The 20159-nt window shown below is 40.7% G+C and overlaps 1 protein-coding gene across 1 annotated transcript in view; it reads left to right on the forward strand.

Moving 5' to 3' along the window:
- The window catches only part of Ephrin (ephrin), a 51816-nt gene extending 32367 nt beyond the window's left edge, over nucleotides 1–19449 (forward strand). The window contains exons 2-5 of the mRNA XM_018545517.1: nucleotides 12461–12605; nucleotides 13627–13930; nucleotides 16517–16816; nucleotides 18573–19449. Coding sequence (XP_018401019.1) covers nucleotides 12461–12605; nucleotides 13627–13930; nucleotides 16517–16816; nucleotides 18573–18730 — 907 coding nt within the window. The 3' untranslated portion in view covers nucleotides 18731–19449. The remainder of the gene's footprint in view (nucleotides 1–12460; nucleotides 12606–13626; nucleotides 13931–16516; nucleotides 16817–18572) is intronic.
- Nucleotides 19450–20159: the final 710 nt, after the last annotated feature.

The raw sequence follows: 20159 nt of genomic DNA on the forward strand, positions 1-20159 counted from the left end.
GGGGGGGGGGGTATAGCGGTATCTTTTTACGAAAAGAAAAGTTAAAATGTTCTTAATTAAAAAATATTCTATTCTCTTTGCTTAATAGAGAGAAAATAGATAATTCGATGTGTACTGTTTTCTATTATCTATGTAGTTCATATACACTATCTTTGTATATTGTGCTTATAACAATCAGGTATTTTCGAATCTGAAACGGGACAATTTTATTAAACATGAAGGGACAGGATCTATAAATGTAAAAATAAATACAATAATAATTTATTTTTAAAAACTAATACATTAATATATTACTCAAAATTATTTGCTTTAATAAAAAGGGTAAAAAAAAGGTATAAAATTTTTGGCAATTAAAATTAAAATTAATTTTTGTTATTAATATGGCTTTTAGGGATGTCTGATCACTTTATATATAGTCAAATTCATTTTTTCGTTCTTCCAAAATTCAGGAAATCAATTGACGGCGCTAATTACGTACCAGATCGCGACAACGGCGGCACGGTTGTTTCGCTCGTGTTATCACCTGTTGAGCCGTGGCGTGAACGCAAAGGATGAAAGCGGTAGCTTGTCGCGTCTTTCGACGCGTTTGATAAATCGACGGAGCGCGCCGTCGTAGACGACGCACACGAGCTCCGAAAACACGTGCGCTCGCCTCTTGTGCGTTCTCGCCGGCGAACTATTTCTTTCGACGTCGGCCCTCTGATCTCTCTCTCTCTCTTTCTCCCCGGCCGACACCGACACTCCGTCCGTCCGGCCACTTTACTGCATCGACCCCCGTCTCGCGCGACGGAGGAGGTGGAGGCGGCTTTTAATAGGACGCCCGGCGTCGTGGCGCGCGTGGATCGATGAACTTTGACTATAGGTGCGGGCTAAGAACCCTCTAATAAAAGTCTCGAAGTAACGTCAAAGTCAGTCCCGTTTTTACCACATTTCGCAGCCAGTTTTCTGTCACATCGTTGTATCAAAAACGGATTCACATTATACGACTGTAAATGTTATACGAGAAACATGAATGACCTGGTAACCAACAAGAAAAGAGTTCAGATGATAAAAATAACTTCGTACAAAACTAAACGCGTTTTTATCTCTTTTTCATTTGCTATTTATATATATTTCTTTGTTTTCTCTGGATCTTACGTAAACATTTCCGTATAGCGTACTTCTTTCGCGAAATTACTTAGCGTGATGACAGCATTCGAAATGTTACTTCACGATTCTTATTATCAGCGAGAACTCGTCCAACTCTCGAGATTGATCGAGACAGAACTTTCTTGAGACGGCGCGGCGGAAGGTTTTATGTGCCTCATTCCCTTCGGAAACATCGTGCCGTTGACGATACAGATAATGTTGTACGATAGATAAGAGAAATGCGACAGGAGAGGCGGCAATCCTTGAGTGATACTCATAAAACTGATTATATTTGTTAAGGGCAAAATAAAAAACGTAAAAGAAATGGGAAGGGCGGTTTGACGAACCATCACTCGAAAGCAGTTTGCGATACAAGTTTAAAAAACAATGAAGCAATTACCGTTTTTCATTCATAAGAATTTTTATTTATAAGAAATCTTGTAATCTCTTTTACATTACAAGATTTCGAATATTCAGTACTATCATTTCTTGTTAATATAATGATGCAACATAACGATGTCAGTATCCTAAGATTTTATTGTCAGTTAGAAAATATTAATTATTATTATTAGTACGAAACGACTCAAGTATTATCATTTAAGAAATCCGAGATTACAGGCAAGAACCTTGAATAATACTCGAACACCGACAGCTACTTGGAAAATTATATTCGTTGCGAGAAAGCGGGACTCTTGCTGAATAAATTTCGTATCTCAGGAACTGCAGTGTCTTATCGAACGCGTTTCAATGTTTCATCGTTATGCCAGCACTATTTCTGTCGAAAGCGCTATAGTTTTCGTGCGACCGACAGCTAGTGATTCACTCGAATGCACTTAAACGTCACTCTACGCGTGAATCATCTTTTTATATTAAATACACGACTCACGCGGAGCCTTCGTCGATCGGTCTGGCAGCTTCCACCACGTGACGTAAGAACTATCGTCGGTCTCATTAATCCGTTAGCGAGCGAATCGATGAATCGCTTTATCGTCTCGTGAAATAACAAGCGAAATGTACCATCGATAATGGATTACTTCGAACGACACGGAATTCGACAAATTATTGGCCGTTTGCCGGTATTTTGTTCGCGATACAGTTAAAACTCGTCGATGCAAACGGAATTTTATGTCTCTAGGGGGGATAAAACCATCCGACGCCTCGTTAACTAACGTTCCCCTCGTCGCCGTGGCCCCAGGCTGCATTACACGAGGGCTCGAGGGCAGCGTTTCTTTCTCGGCGCTTTTTCCAGCAACACGCTCGCGCGATGATTGCCCCACCGGCCACGGCAAAAAGACACGAGAGATTGGCGTAACAAATGCGCGAGACGCGAATGACGCAACTATGCCGCTTTTTCCCGGATGGAGGAAATGCGCGTGAATTCCGGCACTCGTTTCCGCCTATCTTCTATACTTCTCGGCATCCCTTTTTCTCGACTTGAATGCACATTATCCTAGGTACAAGTGGCGAATTCGATTATTATCTAAAAAGAAATTAATTAAGAATGTAATTAAGAAAAATTAAGCTGATGTTTATTAACTTTCTCGAAGAAAGACTTTCTCATTTATTTATTTTTACATCATATGTTCATTTCCTCCGTAATATCATGGAACATTTTCTTCACTTGCTATCTTTCTCTTCATATCAAAGAAATATACAATTATATCTGTATCTTATAAATGTACATAAAAATTTAAATGGTAATTCAATAGTTTATGATTTTATATTGACTGGTTATTTTAAACACTGCTATTTACATCGCGTAAATCTATGTCTCGTATTTTATTAAGCATAACCTATTTCCATCCGTTACTATCAATCTTACATCTATCTATAATTAGGACAATTTATTCAATAACCCAAGAACTGAATTAATTCTCATATATCGGATGAATTCGGTTAACTCTCGATTCTCCGTAAGTCTCTACTTAGCCTGAATACAAGAATAGTCTGCGTGAGACGAATCCGTCGGGCGCGACAGGCGACAGAGAGTCCAGAGGAAGAATACGATAAATATTTGAAGTTAACTAATAATAACGTCGCGGGTCGCCTTAATGGAGAAAGACGTCCAAAGACGCCGACGACGAGTCACCCACACGCAGCACGCGAGACGCATTTACGTAACGCCTTAATGTCGTGCATTAAGCAGGCTCGTGGGGTTAGGTCCCACCGTCATCGTCCAGGAAGTTGTTACAGAGCCACGTTTACATCGCTACCATGCCGCAACGTTTTTGAATATCGGCCGCGTGCAAGTAACGCTACCGCGCACTGCAGTTGCAAATGATAGGTGTGTAGGCGCTAACAACCAATTATTGCATCTCGCATCAGGGTAGCACGATACATGCGTGCGAAACACGAGATATTGCCGTGAGAGATCTCCGAACCGCAGCACTTGAAGAATGAACGAGGCTGCGAGAACACAAAAGAATTGAAGGGTCCGTGAATCGCGTAAATCCGTCTTTTCATAAATGTTACCCAGAGAGCCCCACGCTTTCAGGAGAGCCAATCCGGGAGTTTTATCAGTCTCATATGTATGCAATGTTATTTCAGATTGAAAATCAAACAATCAGATTTAGCGTTAAGTATGAATGAGATATGAATACTACACATGTCCATCACGTTGAATATACCAGCGCTTTATACTAATGCAAATTTTAAGTAATTTTAATTAATGTTAAATTCTCCTCAATCTTAACTTGACAATGTTAATATTTTTACTTATATTATGCTTTTGCATAATATTAATTTTTTACATTGCTGAACAGTATAATAGTCGAAATGTTCGTGTCCTTCTAAATCATTAGAGACTGAATTACGATATTTATTACTATTTAAATTTATCAACTTTAATCTTTTAACCTTTCCATATTGCTTTATAAGCAATGAGCAAATCTTACATTTATTTAAGTTATAATTTTTTATTTGTCGTAATTCTGATGATCTGAATTAACTTTCGTAATTAAAAAAATATCAGTTTCTTTAAGGACGGGAAGGACATTGCTGCAATCATTTTGTGATTGAATAAATAATTCTCCGATGAAAAGATGACGAACGTATCAGAGCAAACTTCTGGACATCACACCAAGGAAATCGATAAAGCGAGAAATGCGCGCGCGACAAATCCATTGTACATCTGCCTCGCAGCGCGATCGACACCGGCGGAAATTGGAAAGTGCAATGCGAATGCAACTGTCGGGGGGGGTGTGACAAAGGGCCCGCGTGTATCGGACGGAAATAAAATCACCCTCGGGGGAACCAATCACGGCGCGACGCATGGTGCTCTCTGCGGAGCACTTGCAACTGTCGACCGAGCCGGGCAGGTGCGAAGGGCCCGATACGCGCCTTCCGAGAAACGGACTTTAACGATTCCGCGCCCCGAACGCGTTATACTCACACCGTTCGGACTTCACGCGGAAAATTAACGCTCCCTTGCTCTCCTGCCTTTCCTTTTGTCGGGCGATTTCTTAGCGCGACGATTCACGAGAGCGAGGAGGAATTTTTTGCCGATTTACTTGGACTTGTTCGCGAGATGTCACTCTTTTGGGTTGTGATATATACGATACAATATTTAGAGATCCTCGAGAAGAAATTGGACCCTATACTTTGGATCCGCCATACTTTTCAGGACTTGCTTAAAATAAAACTTAGCTTTTATCTTGTGCATATATCTCAGTCTATCTTAAGCAGGTCCTAAAAATATGACGGATCAATCAAAAGTTGTCTAAACTATGTCCACTCTTTTACTTAAGGATCTCTATATAGATACATATTTATATAGTCCGTTCTTATTTTAAGATCATCTTGAATAATGTCAAGATATCAATACGATTCTATGATTAGCTCATAATATCTCAAAACTATATTTAAAATGATTCAAATAGCGGCCCTGATATACGCTATTCTAGAAATCTTCTAATCAGAGACTGACCATAAGAAGACCAGTTTAGACTTGTTCGACGTTTGCTAGTAATTTACTTGAGCAGAGTAAAATAGCATATATCTTTTTTCCTCTCTCACAGATTTCGCCAGAATACGAATAACATGCCAGTTTCTGATTAGAGCTAAAATCTATAATATTCTTATAAAGATCTTCAAGTATGAAATTGGACAACGTCCTGAATTGTCTTAATTTCTGAATATGGCGGACCAAATATTTAAGATAGAAATTCGGATAGAATGAGATAGAATTTGTGCATCTCATTCTATCTGAAGTTCTAAATTTGCGAAAATGACAAATTTTTTTGACCAAACGGGCCAATCAAAAGCTGTATATAAACAGTGTTCGTTCTCTTATACTTGAGATCAACATTTTTGTTATCCTAAGTTAACTAGGTAAGATGTCATTTAGAGCGAGAGATTCAGTGAACTAAATGATTACGTTAGTAGTTCAGTCTTAACTGTGAGACAAAACAACATTAAGAGCGATAAATTCATGTGTCGACGTAAGTGCGCAAACTAAATTTATATCTTCGTTTACGATTTGCGGTCCCGCGAATATTACGACTTGGTGCACGTCGCGCAAACAGAGAGAAAGAAACGTACATCACACACGTACGTCACTACGGGTACAATGCCCGTTTGAGGAATGAACATGATGAATGAAAGAGTCAAGCGGTGGTCTCGAAGCCGTAACGTCCACGCTGCGTCCACGGTATCCTTTTTGCGTTCGCTTCTTTCCCCTCTTCCTTTCCTTCTGCCTTCCTTTCTTTTCTTCTTTCCGCGCTCGCCTCTCTTCGTGCTCTTTGACGCGGCCTCGGCTTTGATATTTCTGCCAGAATATCCCGCTTACAGTTGGTGCACGAGCGTCCGTTTCATCTGTGTCTCTCCGCCTTCTCTTCGCCGACAGGGGCGCATCCGTATGTAAAGCAATGAGACTCAAGTTCCAAGTTTACAGCTCTGTCAAACGATCCCGCGGCAGAGAGAGATACTTATTAAATTTCCTAATTGAGAAGTGGCGAGAGAGAATAGGATAACCTCGCGGAAATTTCGTGATCCCCTGAAGTAAATAAGCATTGATGAATTATTATCTAATGTAAATCTCTAATTAAGGAAATTGCTCTCTGAGCATGTAAGAAGATAATAGTGCTGATACAAAGGTTATGAAACTCCGTTACTGCGGTATTCATTTGAATTTATATTTAAGATTGTCCTAAGTACGGTCATAAGATGTCACAAACCAATTAGAGGCTGGTATTCATAATCAATTCTTATCCTCAAGATTATCTTAAGTATAATGTCTCGAGATGTTAATACTGTTCTGTGATTAGTTTATGTCTTAAATGCGTAAGGATCATAAATATACGATCCAACTTGAATGCCGGCCAGAGAGCCGTATTAACATCTTGAGACATTATAACTTAAGATTGTCTTAAAATAAGAACAGCTATCTATGAATACTGGCCCAAATTCCGTCCCTGTACGAGAGACGTCTTATTTTCTTTCTCCAGTCTTTCTGCATTTTCTCTTCCTCTTCGTATCTTTCTCACGTAGGTACGCTTTTCTCACCGAGGTTTCTCACTCGGTTTCTCATCGAGAGGCTTTGTCCCGCCGTCGAGCCTGCGCGAAGCTGCGACGCTTTGAGAATCGCGCGCGACGTTCAACTCGCGGTGCCGCGGGATCTTCTCTTTCAATTTGACGACACGCGAGGGTCAAGGATCGGGAACGAAAGGCGCTCTTTGTGGGCGAATATATCGCCTCGTTGCTCGCTTTCGGTCAGGCAGGTTAACCCGCTTCTCCGCTTTGTTCGCGCTTTCGTTGTCGGCGTGAATCCGGCGAACGGCGGATCGTGACGATTGCATTAACCCTGCCCGATACAGTCTGACGATCGAAATAACCTGCCTGCGTGCTACATATAATTTTCTCGTTGCACGCGTATAATGACGGAGACGTTGACTTGTTAACGGTACACAGTATCAACATTTATTTTAAATTATCCTTTTCGATCTTATATACGAAAAAAAAAGCTAAATAATAGCTACGTCCGAAATTAATTCATGTCATAATCATAATCATCATAATCGTAATAATTATAAATTACATATCGTATAGCAATAACACAGTATAAAAATTCAATTTTAATTATTATCTTTTTTGGTTTTATATTTTTGCACGGGAAAGAGATTGAATGATAAAGCCCCATCCGAAATTAATTCGTATCATAATCATCGTAATCGTAATTATAAAATACTTATATATCGTGCAGCGAAATGAAAGCGTTCAAGAAACATAATTTCAGTTATCGGCGTCGAAATTAGTGGAAGAAAAAATTGCCGTCGCCGACTGGCTGACAGAAATCCGCAGAAATGATTCGAACGATCGGAACACGCCCACTTTTTCGCGATTCCAATTAGGAAGACCCTCTCGCAGGGTTCACTTGGTAGTTGATTGGCGTCGGCCAGACAGTGGTGGGAATTAATGAAGACAGTTAGAGGTGGAGTGTTATGGCGCGGTATCGACGACCAAATCCACTTTGCACTCGTACGGAAATCACTTTGAAGATTGCTGCTCGACCGATGTCTCTTGGTGATAACGTGTAGTATTAAAAATTATGCGTAACGACGTTTCGTTTGGCTTTAAAATTATTTTTTTAATAATTCTCACATTTTATTTTAAATTTATTATATTTCATTTATCTTTCAGCTTTTTATGCCTCACATTTACGCCGCATACCGCGATTATTGGAAAAATATTAGGATTAAGCTACGTAACTAACAACCGGTTAGCATATGATTATTATTATTTTACGAGACAGTCTAAAAAGGAACTCTCTGGCTTTGAATAGAATTAAAACCGATAATCCCGCATTAAATCGTAAATAATGTTCCCCCAGCCGGCGATATCTCATACTTAGCTACCTGCATCAATAGGGAGATGGCGATCACGTTTTCCTACTATCCAACGCACCGTTATTCTCTGTTGCAACGCCGGATTGACGAAGAATCACCGAATAATACAAACGTTTAATAATATATCGTTAGGACGATCCTATATGGCGATCGCGTAGAGACACGCGACTATGAAACAGAGGGCTCGATGTCCATCGCATATACTAGTACTTTCAAATCTCAGACGGGTCACCGGCGAGGTGGCATACATATTCATGCCGAGTATTTACCTAAGGCCAGAAAAGAACTGTTAAGAATCGAGGCGAGGTATCACATTAATACGAGGGTACTCAAGGGATCCTACGAATACGTAGGTATATGCAAATGACATCGTTCCCCGGAGGGAGATCCTTTAAATCACACATCGGGGCTACCAATAACACATCCGGCCGACGCGACCGACGTATATATGCGTATATAGAAGAGTCGTTCTTTGTAGCGGCTAGAAGAAGAGAATGGAGAAGAGAGAAGGAGCGAATGGCGATCTTATTTTACAGCTCGTGGTGTACCCGTGATGTTTGAAAAAGAGGAGAAAGAGAACGCGCCAGAGTGGATTACCGGCGAACTTTCGCGATTAAGAGGAAGACGCGACGGGTCCCCCTAACCCGACGATGGCAATAATCAGACGAGTAAAAAGTCCACCGTATAGAGAGAAGAACCGAAAACGTTCCGGACTGCAGGCGAAAAGTTAAACGCGTTTGAGAGTACATGTTTCGGCGGAAACGGTGATAAAGCTGCTCTCGCTCGTATCGCCACCTCCGCGTACATTATCCACGACGGCGACGACGACGACGATCTGAGAACCTCTTACTCCTGCTTCGCTCTCGGGGGAGTCGAGGAAGTACGGGGCGAAAGGAGAACGACACGTTTTTATCACGAGTAATTCGGACTGCCACGTACATATACGGTCTCTAATAAATTCGTGAATGGCCACGCCGTGAACGAAACGTCCTATACGCCCACGCGCGCGCGCGCTCTTACACGTGCCTCCGCATGTGCACGCACATGTACGCACATATGCACGCGTGTCCGGGAGTAGCGCTCTTGGGTTGTTGCGCGCTTAGAGTACCGTGCCCGCAACCGATCCCAGAATGGGAGATATAGCGGAGAGAAAACGGAAGGGAGAGAAGGAGAGAGACGAGACGAGCGAGAGGGAGCGGATATTATCGCCAAACGTTAATTTGGCCGAGGTCCGGCCTACCTTCCAATTTTCGAGCCCTTACACGCCCACTTACGAGATTGTCCGTTAACGCTCCGAAACGTCGGGACGCGTATATCGACGCCCGCATTTCCCTTTAACAGCGTCGTCGTGCATGTCTCCCGTGACAAGAGTGGCCCATACGCGCGCGTAAAAAATGCTTATTCCTCTCTCGTGTATGACAAGTTTTATATCAAATTTGTGGACCGCATTTGTTTTGACAAATTTGCGGTCGATCCACTTCATCATAATCTTGTAGCTGAGAATAGAAGGGTGTAAATCCAAAGTTATCGGTTTCGTCATATCTGTATTTTTATAATCAGGAAAACAAGCTTAACGAAATACAGAACGAATAAAAATTAAAGCTTCGAATAGGATTAACCAAAAATTTTATTTTTATTGTATAATTAAAAATAACAATATAAAAATTTTAAACGATATAATTTTACATATACGCGAAATTATAAAGATATGTTACATGTTTTAATATCGAGGAGGCGAATTAAATTTTGTAATAAAATGTATATATAAAAATATATCAATTTCATCATAATCCAATAATTAAGGACAGAAGGGGATAAATCCAAAATTATCGGTTTCTCTATATGCGATTTTTATAAAACATACTTTACGAGATAAATCCAATACAAGAATAGGACAGAAATTCTAGCCATCAGACTAGAATGAATAGAATTATTGAAAAAATTTAATTTAAATTTTATTAAAGGGGAGAATTTTTGAACCTATCTATCCTGTACGAACACTGATAAAAATGTCTGATTGAATTAATTAGAATTCTAGTTGAAAGTAGACGAATATCAGAATTTTCTGGTTAAATCTATTAAATTCTATATATAATACTTGAGAGATAACCGGAATTCTGATCGATATAATCAAAATCTCTGGTTTGTCCATTGATGTCAACCAGATATTTTTCTCTGAGAAATAATATCATAAAGTACATCGTATGGTTTTAATATTGAGGAGGTGAATTAAGGTTGATAACAAAACCTTAAATATCACTCACGGCTCACTCGTCCGTGGTCGATTGTACGAGATCCAACCGCGGAAGCGCACGTGAGATAGCATGAGAGAGAATAAGCAACAAAAATATCTGCACACTTTTACCATGCGTGTGCAATGTGTACGTGTTGCTAGCTCTCGGATAAATTCTAAACACGTAAGAACTTGTGCGCTACCAGCGCGAAGGCAAATGCGCATAAGAAAGAGCGAGAGACGGAGAATAAATACGGTTATACCCGTGTAAAGCTCCACATCACGGCTTGGACGCGCTCATGAATGCACGCGCAAAAAGTAGACGCGTTCGACAGTGCGTGCATCTATAAACGGCGTAAACGTCGAACGAGGAATCGAGGGGCTCGCTAAGTGAAAAACGGCACAACGCCCAGCGTTCGCAACGCGGTGAAATATGCAATACCGTTCGACGAAATCACAGACCGCCAGTAACGAGACAAGGCATCTTCGTGTATGCATAAAATATAAATTCATATTTTCAAAAGATATTTTACTTGAAAATAGATGATGATATAAACAACGAACGTTAAGCAGGTCTACACATAAATATTCTATGAGTATTATTCAATAATAAGTTAGGAACAAGTGTATCTATTATATATTACAATTATTTTATGATGTTTAACAAAATTTATTTTCAAATCTACACATATCTAGCTGGTTTTCTAGATAAGCAAATAATTTATCCGAAACCATTCTTGTGTTAAATACATTAAAGGATTAAAGTGTAAGTGTATTAAATACATTGAAAAAATGTTTATAAATATTTGCTCGAATAATCAAATGTTTACTAAATGTAATATATTTATTTGATACAAGAGTCATTAATTTGATATAAGTATTATTTTTTTATTGAATAAATATTTATTTACTGTAAGTAAACGTTTAGGTAGTACCATTCGAACAAATGTTTATTGAAATTTAGTAATAATATTTTTCAGTGTTTTAATTTTCATCGAGTTTCTTCGCGCGACTGATAATTTTATTGAATGACGGCGCAGTTTTCGTCAATTCGTAAATACGAAATAGGTCGATGCGGAATAGGGAGACGTCATTGTTGCGTACACCTCGACTTACGGAGCGCGTATTAGCGTGTGCAAGAGTGCTCGCGGTAAGAACCGGTTATATAGGAACCGTCCGCCACCTCTTCTCTCTGCACCTTCTCTTCTTCCACTGCTCATCCGCCGACCTTTCGTTCCTCCCCGAGTATCCTGATCGGCGAACCCGCCGCTACATAATGCAATGACGCGCGCGCGTGTATGTGTATCCGACCGCTAGACTAAGCGCATACTCGCACGCGTAAATGTACAGGGTGTTCAAGCTCGGCATAGAAAGTGCCAAGTCAAGCGTAACCGTGATCGCTTCAATGTAGAAGCGTCAATAACGTTCGACTTGTCAGTGATTAGAATGACTGGATCTCTCATTTCATTTTGTATAAATTTTATTTCGGCATGATATAAAATTAAATTATTTAGATATCAGTGCCGAGAAATATTGAGAAGAATGGTCGCTTGAATTTTCATTTTGTTGACGAGAAAGTTGCCTGCAGTTCAAGAGAATCGTGCGTTTATTTCTGAAACATCCTGTACAAGAGCCACAGTACGTACACTTGTGCGATGCTTCGACACTATGGGCGCCTGCCTATCTGACGTTGGGTGCTTACGAGGGCGAGTCCGCGTCTTTTCTTTTTCTCCCTTTCCTGACCTGGCTACCGACAGGCCGTAGGGACCCTGGTCTCTGTAGTCTCCCTCTCACTTCTCCCCTCAGACTCCACCGGAGGCGTCGGCATCTCGCGAATGTTTCACGGATAGTCCTGAAACTTGCTGCACGGAAACGGCGGTATGCGTTGCATCGCCATAGTCTGTGAGAAATATGATCTTTCTCGAGAAGCGTTCGCTGTACGCGCTTCCGAGACTTTAAAAGAGATTTTCAGCAAATCATGTGTAAGAATTTTGATGTGTAGTTTCTCCAAACATGCATTTGCTACAGTAATCATTTTATTTAAAGACGTATCTACAGACTATCTCCCAATATAGATAACAATCGGATAAGGAAAGTTCATCGAACCGCGGTTCAACGAATAAACCATGTTATCAAACTCTTGCTTATCGTTGGTATTAGAATGGGATAAATTTAAGCTTGCGTAGCGTCATAGATAAAAATTGTTCTTTTAGTCAAGAATTTTATTAATCTCTTCTTATTGATTTTTATGTTACAGATTTCGAATAGACAACACAGATCATATAATTGACGTGAACAAAAACAATGCAATGTTTGAATACGATCAAGTCAATATAATATGTCCTGTGTATCCGCCGGACACGTATGTTGATGACGATGCTGAGAAGTACATCATCTACAACGTAAGTTAATTTTTACTTAAGTTAATTTTATGCAATCTTATCTTAATATTGATAGCCGAGCTAATGCAACGATTTTCTCTTTGATACATTTATTAGATAACGAATGCAAAACCATAACGTGTGATGTCTATGACAACAATATTTTTATATTGGACGTAAAAATAAATTGTCGATCAGATTCTGCGAATGTTTAGACAGCTGCTGCTACTTGAAACTGGTTCTTTAACCCGCTTTCATTATATCCAAAACGACATCCGCTCTTCAGCAAACGTACCGTGCTACCGAAACGTAGATTTATCGATAAACTGAAAGAAATATTGGGCATAAGCATTAGGCAATCTCACGATCTCTTTCTCTATTTTTAAGCTCGATTCAGTGCGTGACTTTTAGATGAAAAAGATTAAGTTCTATATTTTTTGCACTTTTTTATAATTAGAGTTTTTAGAGTTGTTATTTTTGTCGCTTATTTGAAATATTTTTATTCGCCACAGAGGTTTTTCCAATTATTTTTGGCTAAAAGTTAATTCCGATGAAAAAAAAAAAAAACTGTCGCTAATACCAAGACGAAAATCTGACACTGCATTCCCGATTGATACGTTTTTGTACAAACTTTCATTCTCCCGATAACCAATTCCGGATACCGCGGCAGATTCTCGGCTTTCATGGACGCCATCAAACATTCCGGTGGCGTCCACCCTCTTGAGCAAAGCAAAACCTCCCAAAGACCATTCCTGCGTCGTCGGCGACCTAATCGTTTCGATCCACTTGATCGTCCCTCTACTCTCCGCCATCCGTTGTCCCATTGTCTCCGCCGTTCTTCCTACACGACGATTAGCTCCGACAATGAAGCCCTCTTCTGCTGAAGAGCACGGGAATCAGTTCGCTGGGGGGGAAACGCTAAGATGGTACCTTTCACAGTAGTCAATCAGCGATCGGTGTCGCCGATCCGCGTGTCGTCCCGTGTTGCCGATCGATTATACCGTCGCAACTCACCGCAAGATTTCTCTTGGGCGTTTTGCAGGTGTCCAAGGAGGAGTACGAGACATGTCGGATAACGAACCCGAGTCCGCGGGTAATAGCAGTGTGCGACAAGCCGCGCAAAACGATGTACTTCACCATCACGTTTAGGCCGTTCACGCCGCAACCCGGGGGCCTCGAGTTCCTCCCGGGCCACGATTACTACTTCATCAGCACCTCGTCGAAGGACGACCTTCACAGGCGCATCGGCGGACGGTGCACCAGCCACAACATGAAGGTCGTCTTCAAGGTCTGCTGCAGCAATGAGGCCGAGACCTCCTCCTCATCGGCGACATCGCGCAACAACTGTAAGTATTCTGCTCGGGATAGACATATCGTGAATTCATGCGAATAATACAAAAGCTGATTTATGAGAAGAAAAAAGAATTGCTCTAATTTCAGTTGAAGCGGAATTCTTTTTTATTTATGAAATGCTTGTAAGCATTATATTAATATACCAACAAAAGGTATGAACAAAATCCATTCTGATCATACCAATCAAGAATTCCTATTATCGCAATTAAATTTTTGCATGGAAAGAATTATTTTATTGAGTATCTAAAAATTTAGGTATAGATACAGATTTGAAAATAAATGTTAGATCATCAAAATAATTATGTAAGACGCAAATTGATTGTTAAAATATCAAAATTATTTTGCAGTATTGCTCATCATGCTCCAACGTTTTACACAGATGTTTTGATGGTTATTCAATGAATTACTTTTAAATCTGTATTTTTTTAAATTTAAATTGATTTTTTTTAGATATTTCAGAAAAATTGTTCTTCCTATATCTCTCAATTAGAATTTGATTGATTTACCTAACTATAAGTATATCTTCTCTTGATGATTGAAAATATCAGAATTCCAATTAATGCAACCAAGACTTTTTCCAATATAGAAATGTAAAATTGTATTTGATTCCGAAGTAGAACCTTTGGATATTGAATAGAAACGGATTTTCTTTGTTCTCCAAGATTCGAGAGGCGGAAACTTATTCTCTGCGAACAATTCGCGTGACGATTCGTTGTGCGAGTTCACTCGCGTGCGTTTCTTCATTTGCATCGCATCGCGCATCGCCCGCGAAACGGTACCCGAAACGCAGACTCTTCTTCCCATGGAAGGCACAATCAGATGGCAATTATATTCTAATTTCTCAATTATCATAATCTAAAATTATAGGTGTCGTTTGCATGAGGGACACCGCCTTTTCATTCCACGTGTAAATCACACTCTTAACTCTTCACGCTTTTTCGTTCCGCGCGATCTCTGCCGAAGATACACGCTCCAAAAAAAAAAAAAAAAAAAAAAACAGGAATGAGAAGAAGAATCAGGGGTACGAAACAGAAATGATCTATAAATTCATTATCCCGTAATCAGTTACGTGAGAGGAACAGCTACCATACAAGCTGTGCTCATTCGTTGGCCATCCTTTCGAGCTCATTTCCTTTTCGTCCTTCCTATCTCTCACCTCTTGTCTCTCCTGTCGTCCGTCCCGCCGTCTCTCTCTTAAATAATCCCTATCGATTATAATCCTCACCGTGCATCATTTGTTGCGGCCGGGGAGGGGGGAGGGACCAATTCTGTGTCCCGGAGCACAATAAATTCTACCATTTCATTTTGCCCCGCTATTCTCTCCCCAATTCGTTCCGAAGCATCCTCGAAGCGTCCTCCCGCTTCTTCGGTTCCCCTCTTGTCTCCCTCTTAGTCCCCCTTTTCTCTTCCTGCCACCTCCGCCCCAGCAGAGACGATTCATGCGCCATAATGACCAGCTATTTTGCCGGCCGGGAACTCTGAACTCTCTCTCTCTCTCTTTCTTTCTCTCTCCGTAGCATCTCGGGCATTGAAGATTCCACGGCGAGACTCGACCTCGCGTTCACGGTAGACGTCGAGAGTTCGCGCGCGGCTACTTCCACACAATTATATCGCCGGGGGGTGCGTGTACCTCCTCGGCCGCGAGTTTTATTTCCGAGGGGTTAGCAGGTACAGCGCCAAGTTGTGCGCTCAGAATAACGCGGGGACTATCGGCGGGCCTTCGCGATGGGAAAGTGTGAAGATGACGAAGGTTGCCTCACGCCGCATTTAATCACAGTTTCTGAAACTTATCTGTACTTCTTTCTACATTAAAATCGATTTAAGAATCTTTTTCGTGTTTTTTATCTTGGAAATTAAAAGAAATTCCGTTTTTTATATTGTGTAAAATTTAAATATTTAGTATGAATATAGGAAAGTTGAAAATGTGAAATGTGAATATTTTGTACATATTTAAAAATATGTATTATTTTAACGTATAAAAGAATTTGCATGAGAGGAAAGAATATATTTGAATGATAACTATAAAGATATAGAAGTAAATCTTTTAATATCAAATACTTTCTTCAAATCTTTCTTAAAATATCTTTTTTTAATTTCTATATAAGAAACTACACACACACACGCATACAAACCTTTTCTTTCAAAATATATAATCATTTACTAACACTCGCAATACGATTCTTTCTACCCATATAATCATAGGTACTGAAATCGAATGAGTATTATGGTGAAGAACCAACACCATTCTAAGTTCTAAGATGTTCTCAGCGATAAGATATTCAAACGTCATGTTTCGTCGAGCGGCTGTTTCGGCGTAACGATACGAATTCTCCTTTCAATCTACTAAGCCATGTAGAAGCTAACTCGTTCTTCAACTCTAACCGTCGCCGGTTATTTCTCGACTCTATAGGCTGCATTCGACTATCCTTATTTAACATTTGGTGAACAACAAGGATAAAACGATACATTCTAAATTGTTGTTATGCACCCTTACGCGCGGCTTTCGATCGAGTAGGGTATACAGGATACATAGAAGAACTGACGCGTAATCATCTAATACCATGCCATCCGTTTTCCAGCCGTAGCCGTGACCAGCAGCACCGTGCCCAGCAGCAGCTCGACAAGCACCGCGGTTTTGGGTGGCTCCGCCGCCGGCCTGCCAGCCCCGCCAGTCGTCTACAGGGGCGGAGATCGATTCTACCCGGAGATCAGCATCGATCTCGATTCACATCATCCAGGCACGGCGGCGCCGACCCTGCCCCATGTACCCTCACCAATCTACCCTGTGCATCCGCGTCAGCCGCAGCCGCCAATTCACAATGGATCGCCGTCCTCGATCACGCCGCCCAAGACTTCGACTGGTCAGAAGAAGAAGAATAGTACGTATCGCGCGTCACTGTTGCATGCTGCCGTCTGTCTATCTGCCTGTCTTTGTCTACCCAATGGAATATCATTCTGAATCACTTTCTCATACGCGCAGCGGTTCATTTTTGTACCTTATTTTTGATCCGAATCATTTGGTGCTGACTCGTACCGGTCCGGAAATCGATGGAGTCATCTACTAGTTTAAAATCAGATTAATTCATTGCTAACTCCTTTTTGTTTATTTGATAAAAAAAAGTATTTGGCTGAGTTGAATCGTACGTACTCTCTAAAATTTTTTAAGTAAATTTTCTTACTCTGAAGAGTGAAATCTCACTCTTGAAGATTGAAAATTTAGCAATTCTTTTTCAAGACTAACTCAATTTTCACTCTTTATAGTGAGATTCTACTCAAAAGAATTTGAAGAATATGTTCACGGAAGTGAGATACAACGGTAATTATTGATGACCGTTTCAAATTGACATTAATTGACAGTCGAGGTATTGACAATGTTCGCTGTATCAATTGAATTTCTTTTAAGCACACACTTGCGCTTCGCTCTATGAATGTCTACGATGAATGAATGGTTATCTACATAATACTAGCCTATCTGTGGCATATCCAGAGTAAATTATAGTAGAAATAGGTAATAATGATGACCGCCGTTATTTATTACCAGTATTAGTCGTTGCAAATTGTGTTCTTCCGAGTTATCCCACTTTTAGCGCTCATTCTAGCTCTTTTTCTCTTTAATTCATAACTGAGATACTGAGGATTTCCTTATTCCTGTTCAATCACAAATTATTTCTTAAAATAAAGAGAGACAGGTTTACGTATTTATTTGACGTTCGCATTTATGCACGAGATACGTTAAGAATCACATCGCTACATTTAGTTGCAAATGCGCGCCATAAATACGTTCACTTCTACACATGCCAGGTGGAAGGTCGGGGAAGCACAATGTCAAGATCCAATCGAATGAAAACCGAACGAAAGCCATCTGTCGATCTCAGCATCGTACGCCCTTCTTCTTTGCAGTGACGTCTACGATATAATTTGACTTCTAAATGTGCCGCGTACGCGCGCATTTGCATTTCGCCGATAAGCCGCGCGCGCCAATAGCCACTCACCCATTAACGGTGCCGTGTTTCCGAGACGCGGCACGATAGGGAATACACGTTACCAAGGTGTCGACACGAAATTGCCAGGGATTTCGTTTCTCTCTCGCGGTTCCGCATGTGGTAATAACCATTAAAATTTGAGATGCAACTTGAACATTCACACAAGGATGTCCTTGGCGGCGCATCTCAAGATATAGTCCCACTGGCAAACCCCTCATCTCTATCGCGGATTAAAGCATACATATAAAAGGTTGAGAAAATTTAATTTGTCTTAAAAATTTAATTAATTATAATAACTAATTTTCTTATTTTAAAACCGTTTTAAGTAACATCATGAGATGCTAATACGAATCTATGATTGACTTGTAATAACTTAAAAGAAATTGTAAGATGATTTTTAAATATAAGACTATGAATACTGAACTTGAATGGTGCAAGATAATTTAAAAAGAAAAAGGACAAAAAGATTAAAATACACATATTATAGATCATTTTATTTTTCAGTCTTCATTTTTCAATCTCTTTTCTGGAGAAAATTGTCCCTTTAATATCGTTTTAACAACTTATGAAATGTATGTTTCTTAATACTTCACTGTCGTGTATGTTATCGACCAATATGATTAATAATTTATTTTGTTTTTATGTTTTGCAGAAGAATATTCGGATCATCCGAACGAGGTGGTGAAGAATGAGGAGCTGACGTACAACAGCGCAAGCTCGTATACTCGTACGCAAGTTCGGTACACAAGCCTAATCCTAGCGACAGGTAGCCTGCTGATGAGCGCGTTGTTGCAGCAGCTGCTGCGGTGAAGCGACAGTACCAGCTACGTACGAGAACATCGTATATCCCATGCGTCGAAACCCCTTCTTCTGTGATTATCCTACGTTTAATTGATTTCTTGAGAGGCGCGCGAGACACGCGCGTATCTCGGCCGTCCCTCGATCGTAGTGAGACACGCACGATCCATGGTCGCGCCGACTCGAGAGATAGCAGGGAAGACAGAAAAGACAAAGAGAACGAGAGAGAGAGAAAAAGACGAAAAAGAAGAGACACGTCAAGAGAAGAGACACGCACGACACACGAGCGGCAGCGTCATATTAACTACAATTAAAGAACTAGCGGGGTTCTCTAGGGTGGAATGTTGTAAAAAGATGAAGACGAGGAATAGGACGAGAAGTAGGAAAGAAAGCGAAGAAGAAAAGACCGAAAGAGAAGCGCTACTACTAGACACTACTTATAGTACACGCCCACTATTATCACTACTATAAATGGTAGTCGTATTGGTTGTCCTTCTTATCATTACGCTAACTGTAGGTATTTATTCGAATATGAGAGAAAGAGAGATGTAAGTATAGGAGTCGTGGCAGCGTGCTAAGTATCCTCGACCGAGAGCGAGAAGTGTACGCGAGAGAAGGACGTCTATTATATATTAGTATAACAAGCCTATGTACGCGAATAACGTCAGATCGCACATCATTGATTCGAGCGAATTTTTAATTCAAGGAAAAATACCGCATGGGCTCAGCCATCGACGACGAACGATCCTTCGTTAAGGGGTCCTCGCTCGGGGCCGGCAAGGAAATAGTTTATCCTGAGCGCGATCACGCGAGCGCGCCGTGCCTCGAGAAAAGAGTACCTGAAAATCCTTGAATGCTTTCGGTTTGCGGCCAAGGCGGTAACAATCCGGTGGAAAACGATCGAGATCCTATCGCGAGTGACTTTCGAAAACCTCATAGAGATACATGGACTCGAAATCGTCAATGCGATGCGCCGTAGTTCCTCGATGACCAGACAATCCGTATCGAGCAAAAACTCGAAGAGTCAAGAGGAATCGTCTGGAATTAATCGTGTCTCTCATGCGGCGTTTAAGTTCAGACCGATCGCCGCGGCCGCCCGGCCAATCGCAGGACGCCGAGGACGAAGGATCATTCGAATTCGCATGCGAGATCGCGAGTAGGATAGTTAGCACGCGTGTAAATAAATTCCTAATGAATATGTACAAGTGGCTCTTGTGATTGCCTTGTATGTCGACGGGCAACAGAGGGGCCGGAGAAATTTAAGAAAGAGTGCCGTATTTCTAGGTAAATCTTATAATATGAAACGAGAAAGCGTGGGTCAGAGAGAAAATGTGAGCGCGTATGTGCATTATGTAATTATGATATGAGCATATGTGCTCATTAAACGAATCGACACGAACTTAGGCGAATTTCTGTCATGGCAGATCTAATTGCATCATTG

This window comes from Cyphomyrmex costatus, unplaced genomic scaffold (assembly GCF_001594065.2).
Source record: "Cyphomyrmex costatus isolate MS0001 unplaced genomic scaffold, Ccosl1.0 scaffold5, whole genome shotgun sequence".
NCBI classification, from domain to species: domain Eukaryota; kingdom Metazoa; phylum Arthropoda; class Insecta; order Hymenoptera; family Formicidae; genus Cyphomyrmex; species Cyphomyrmex costatus.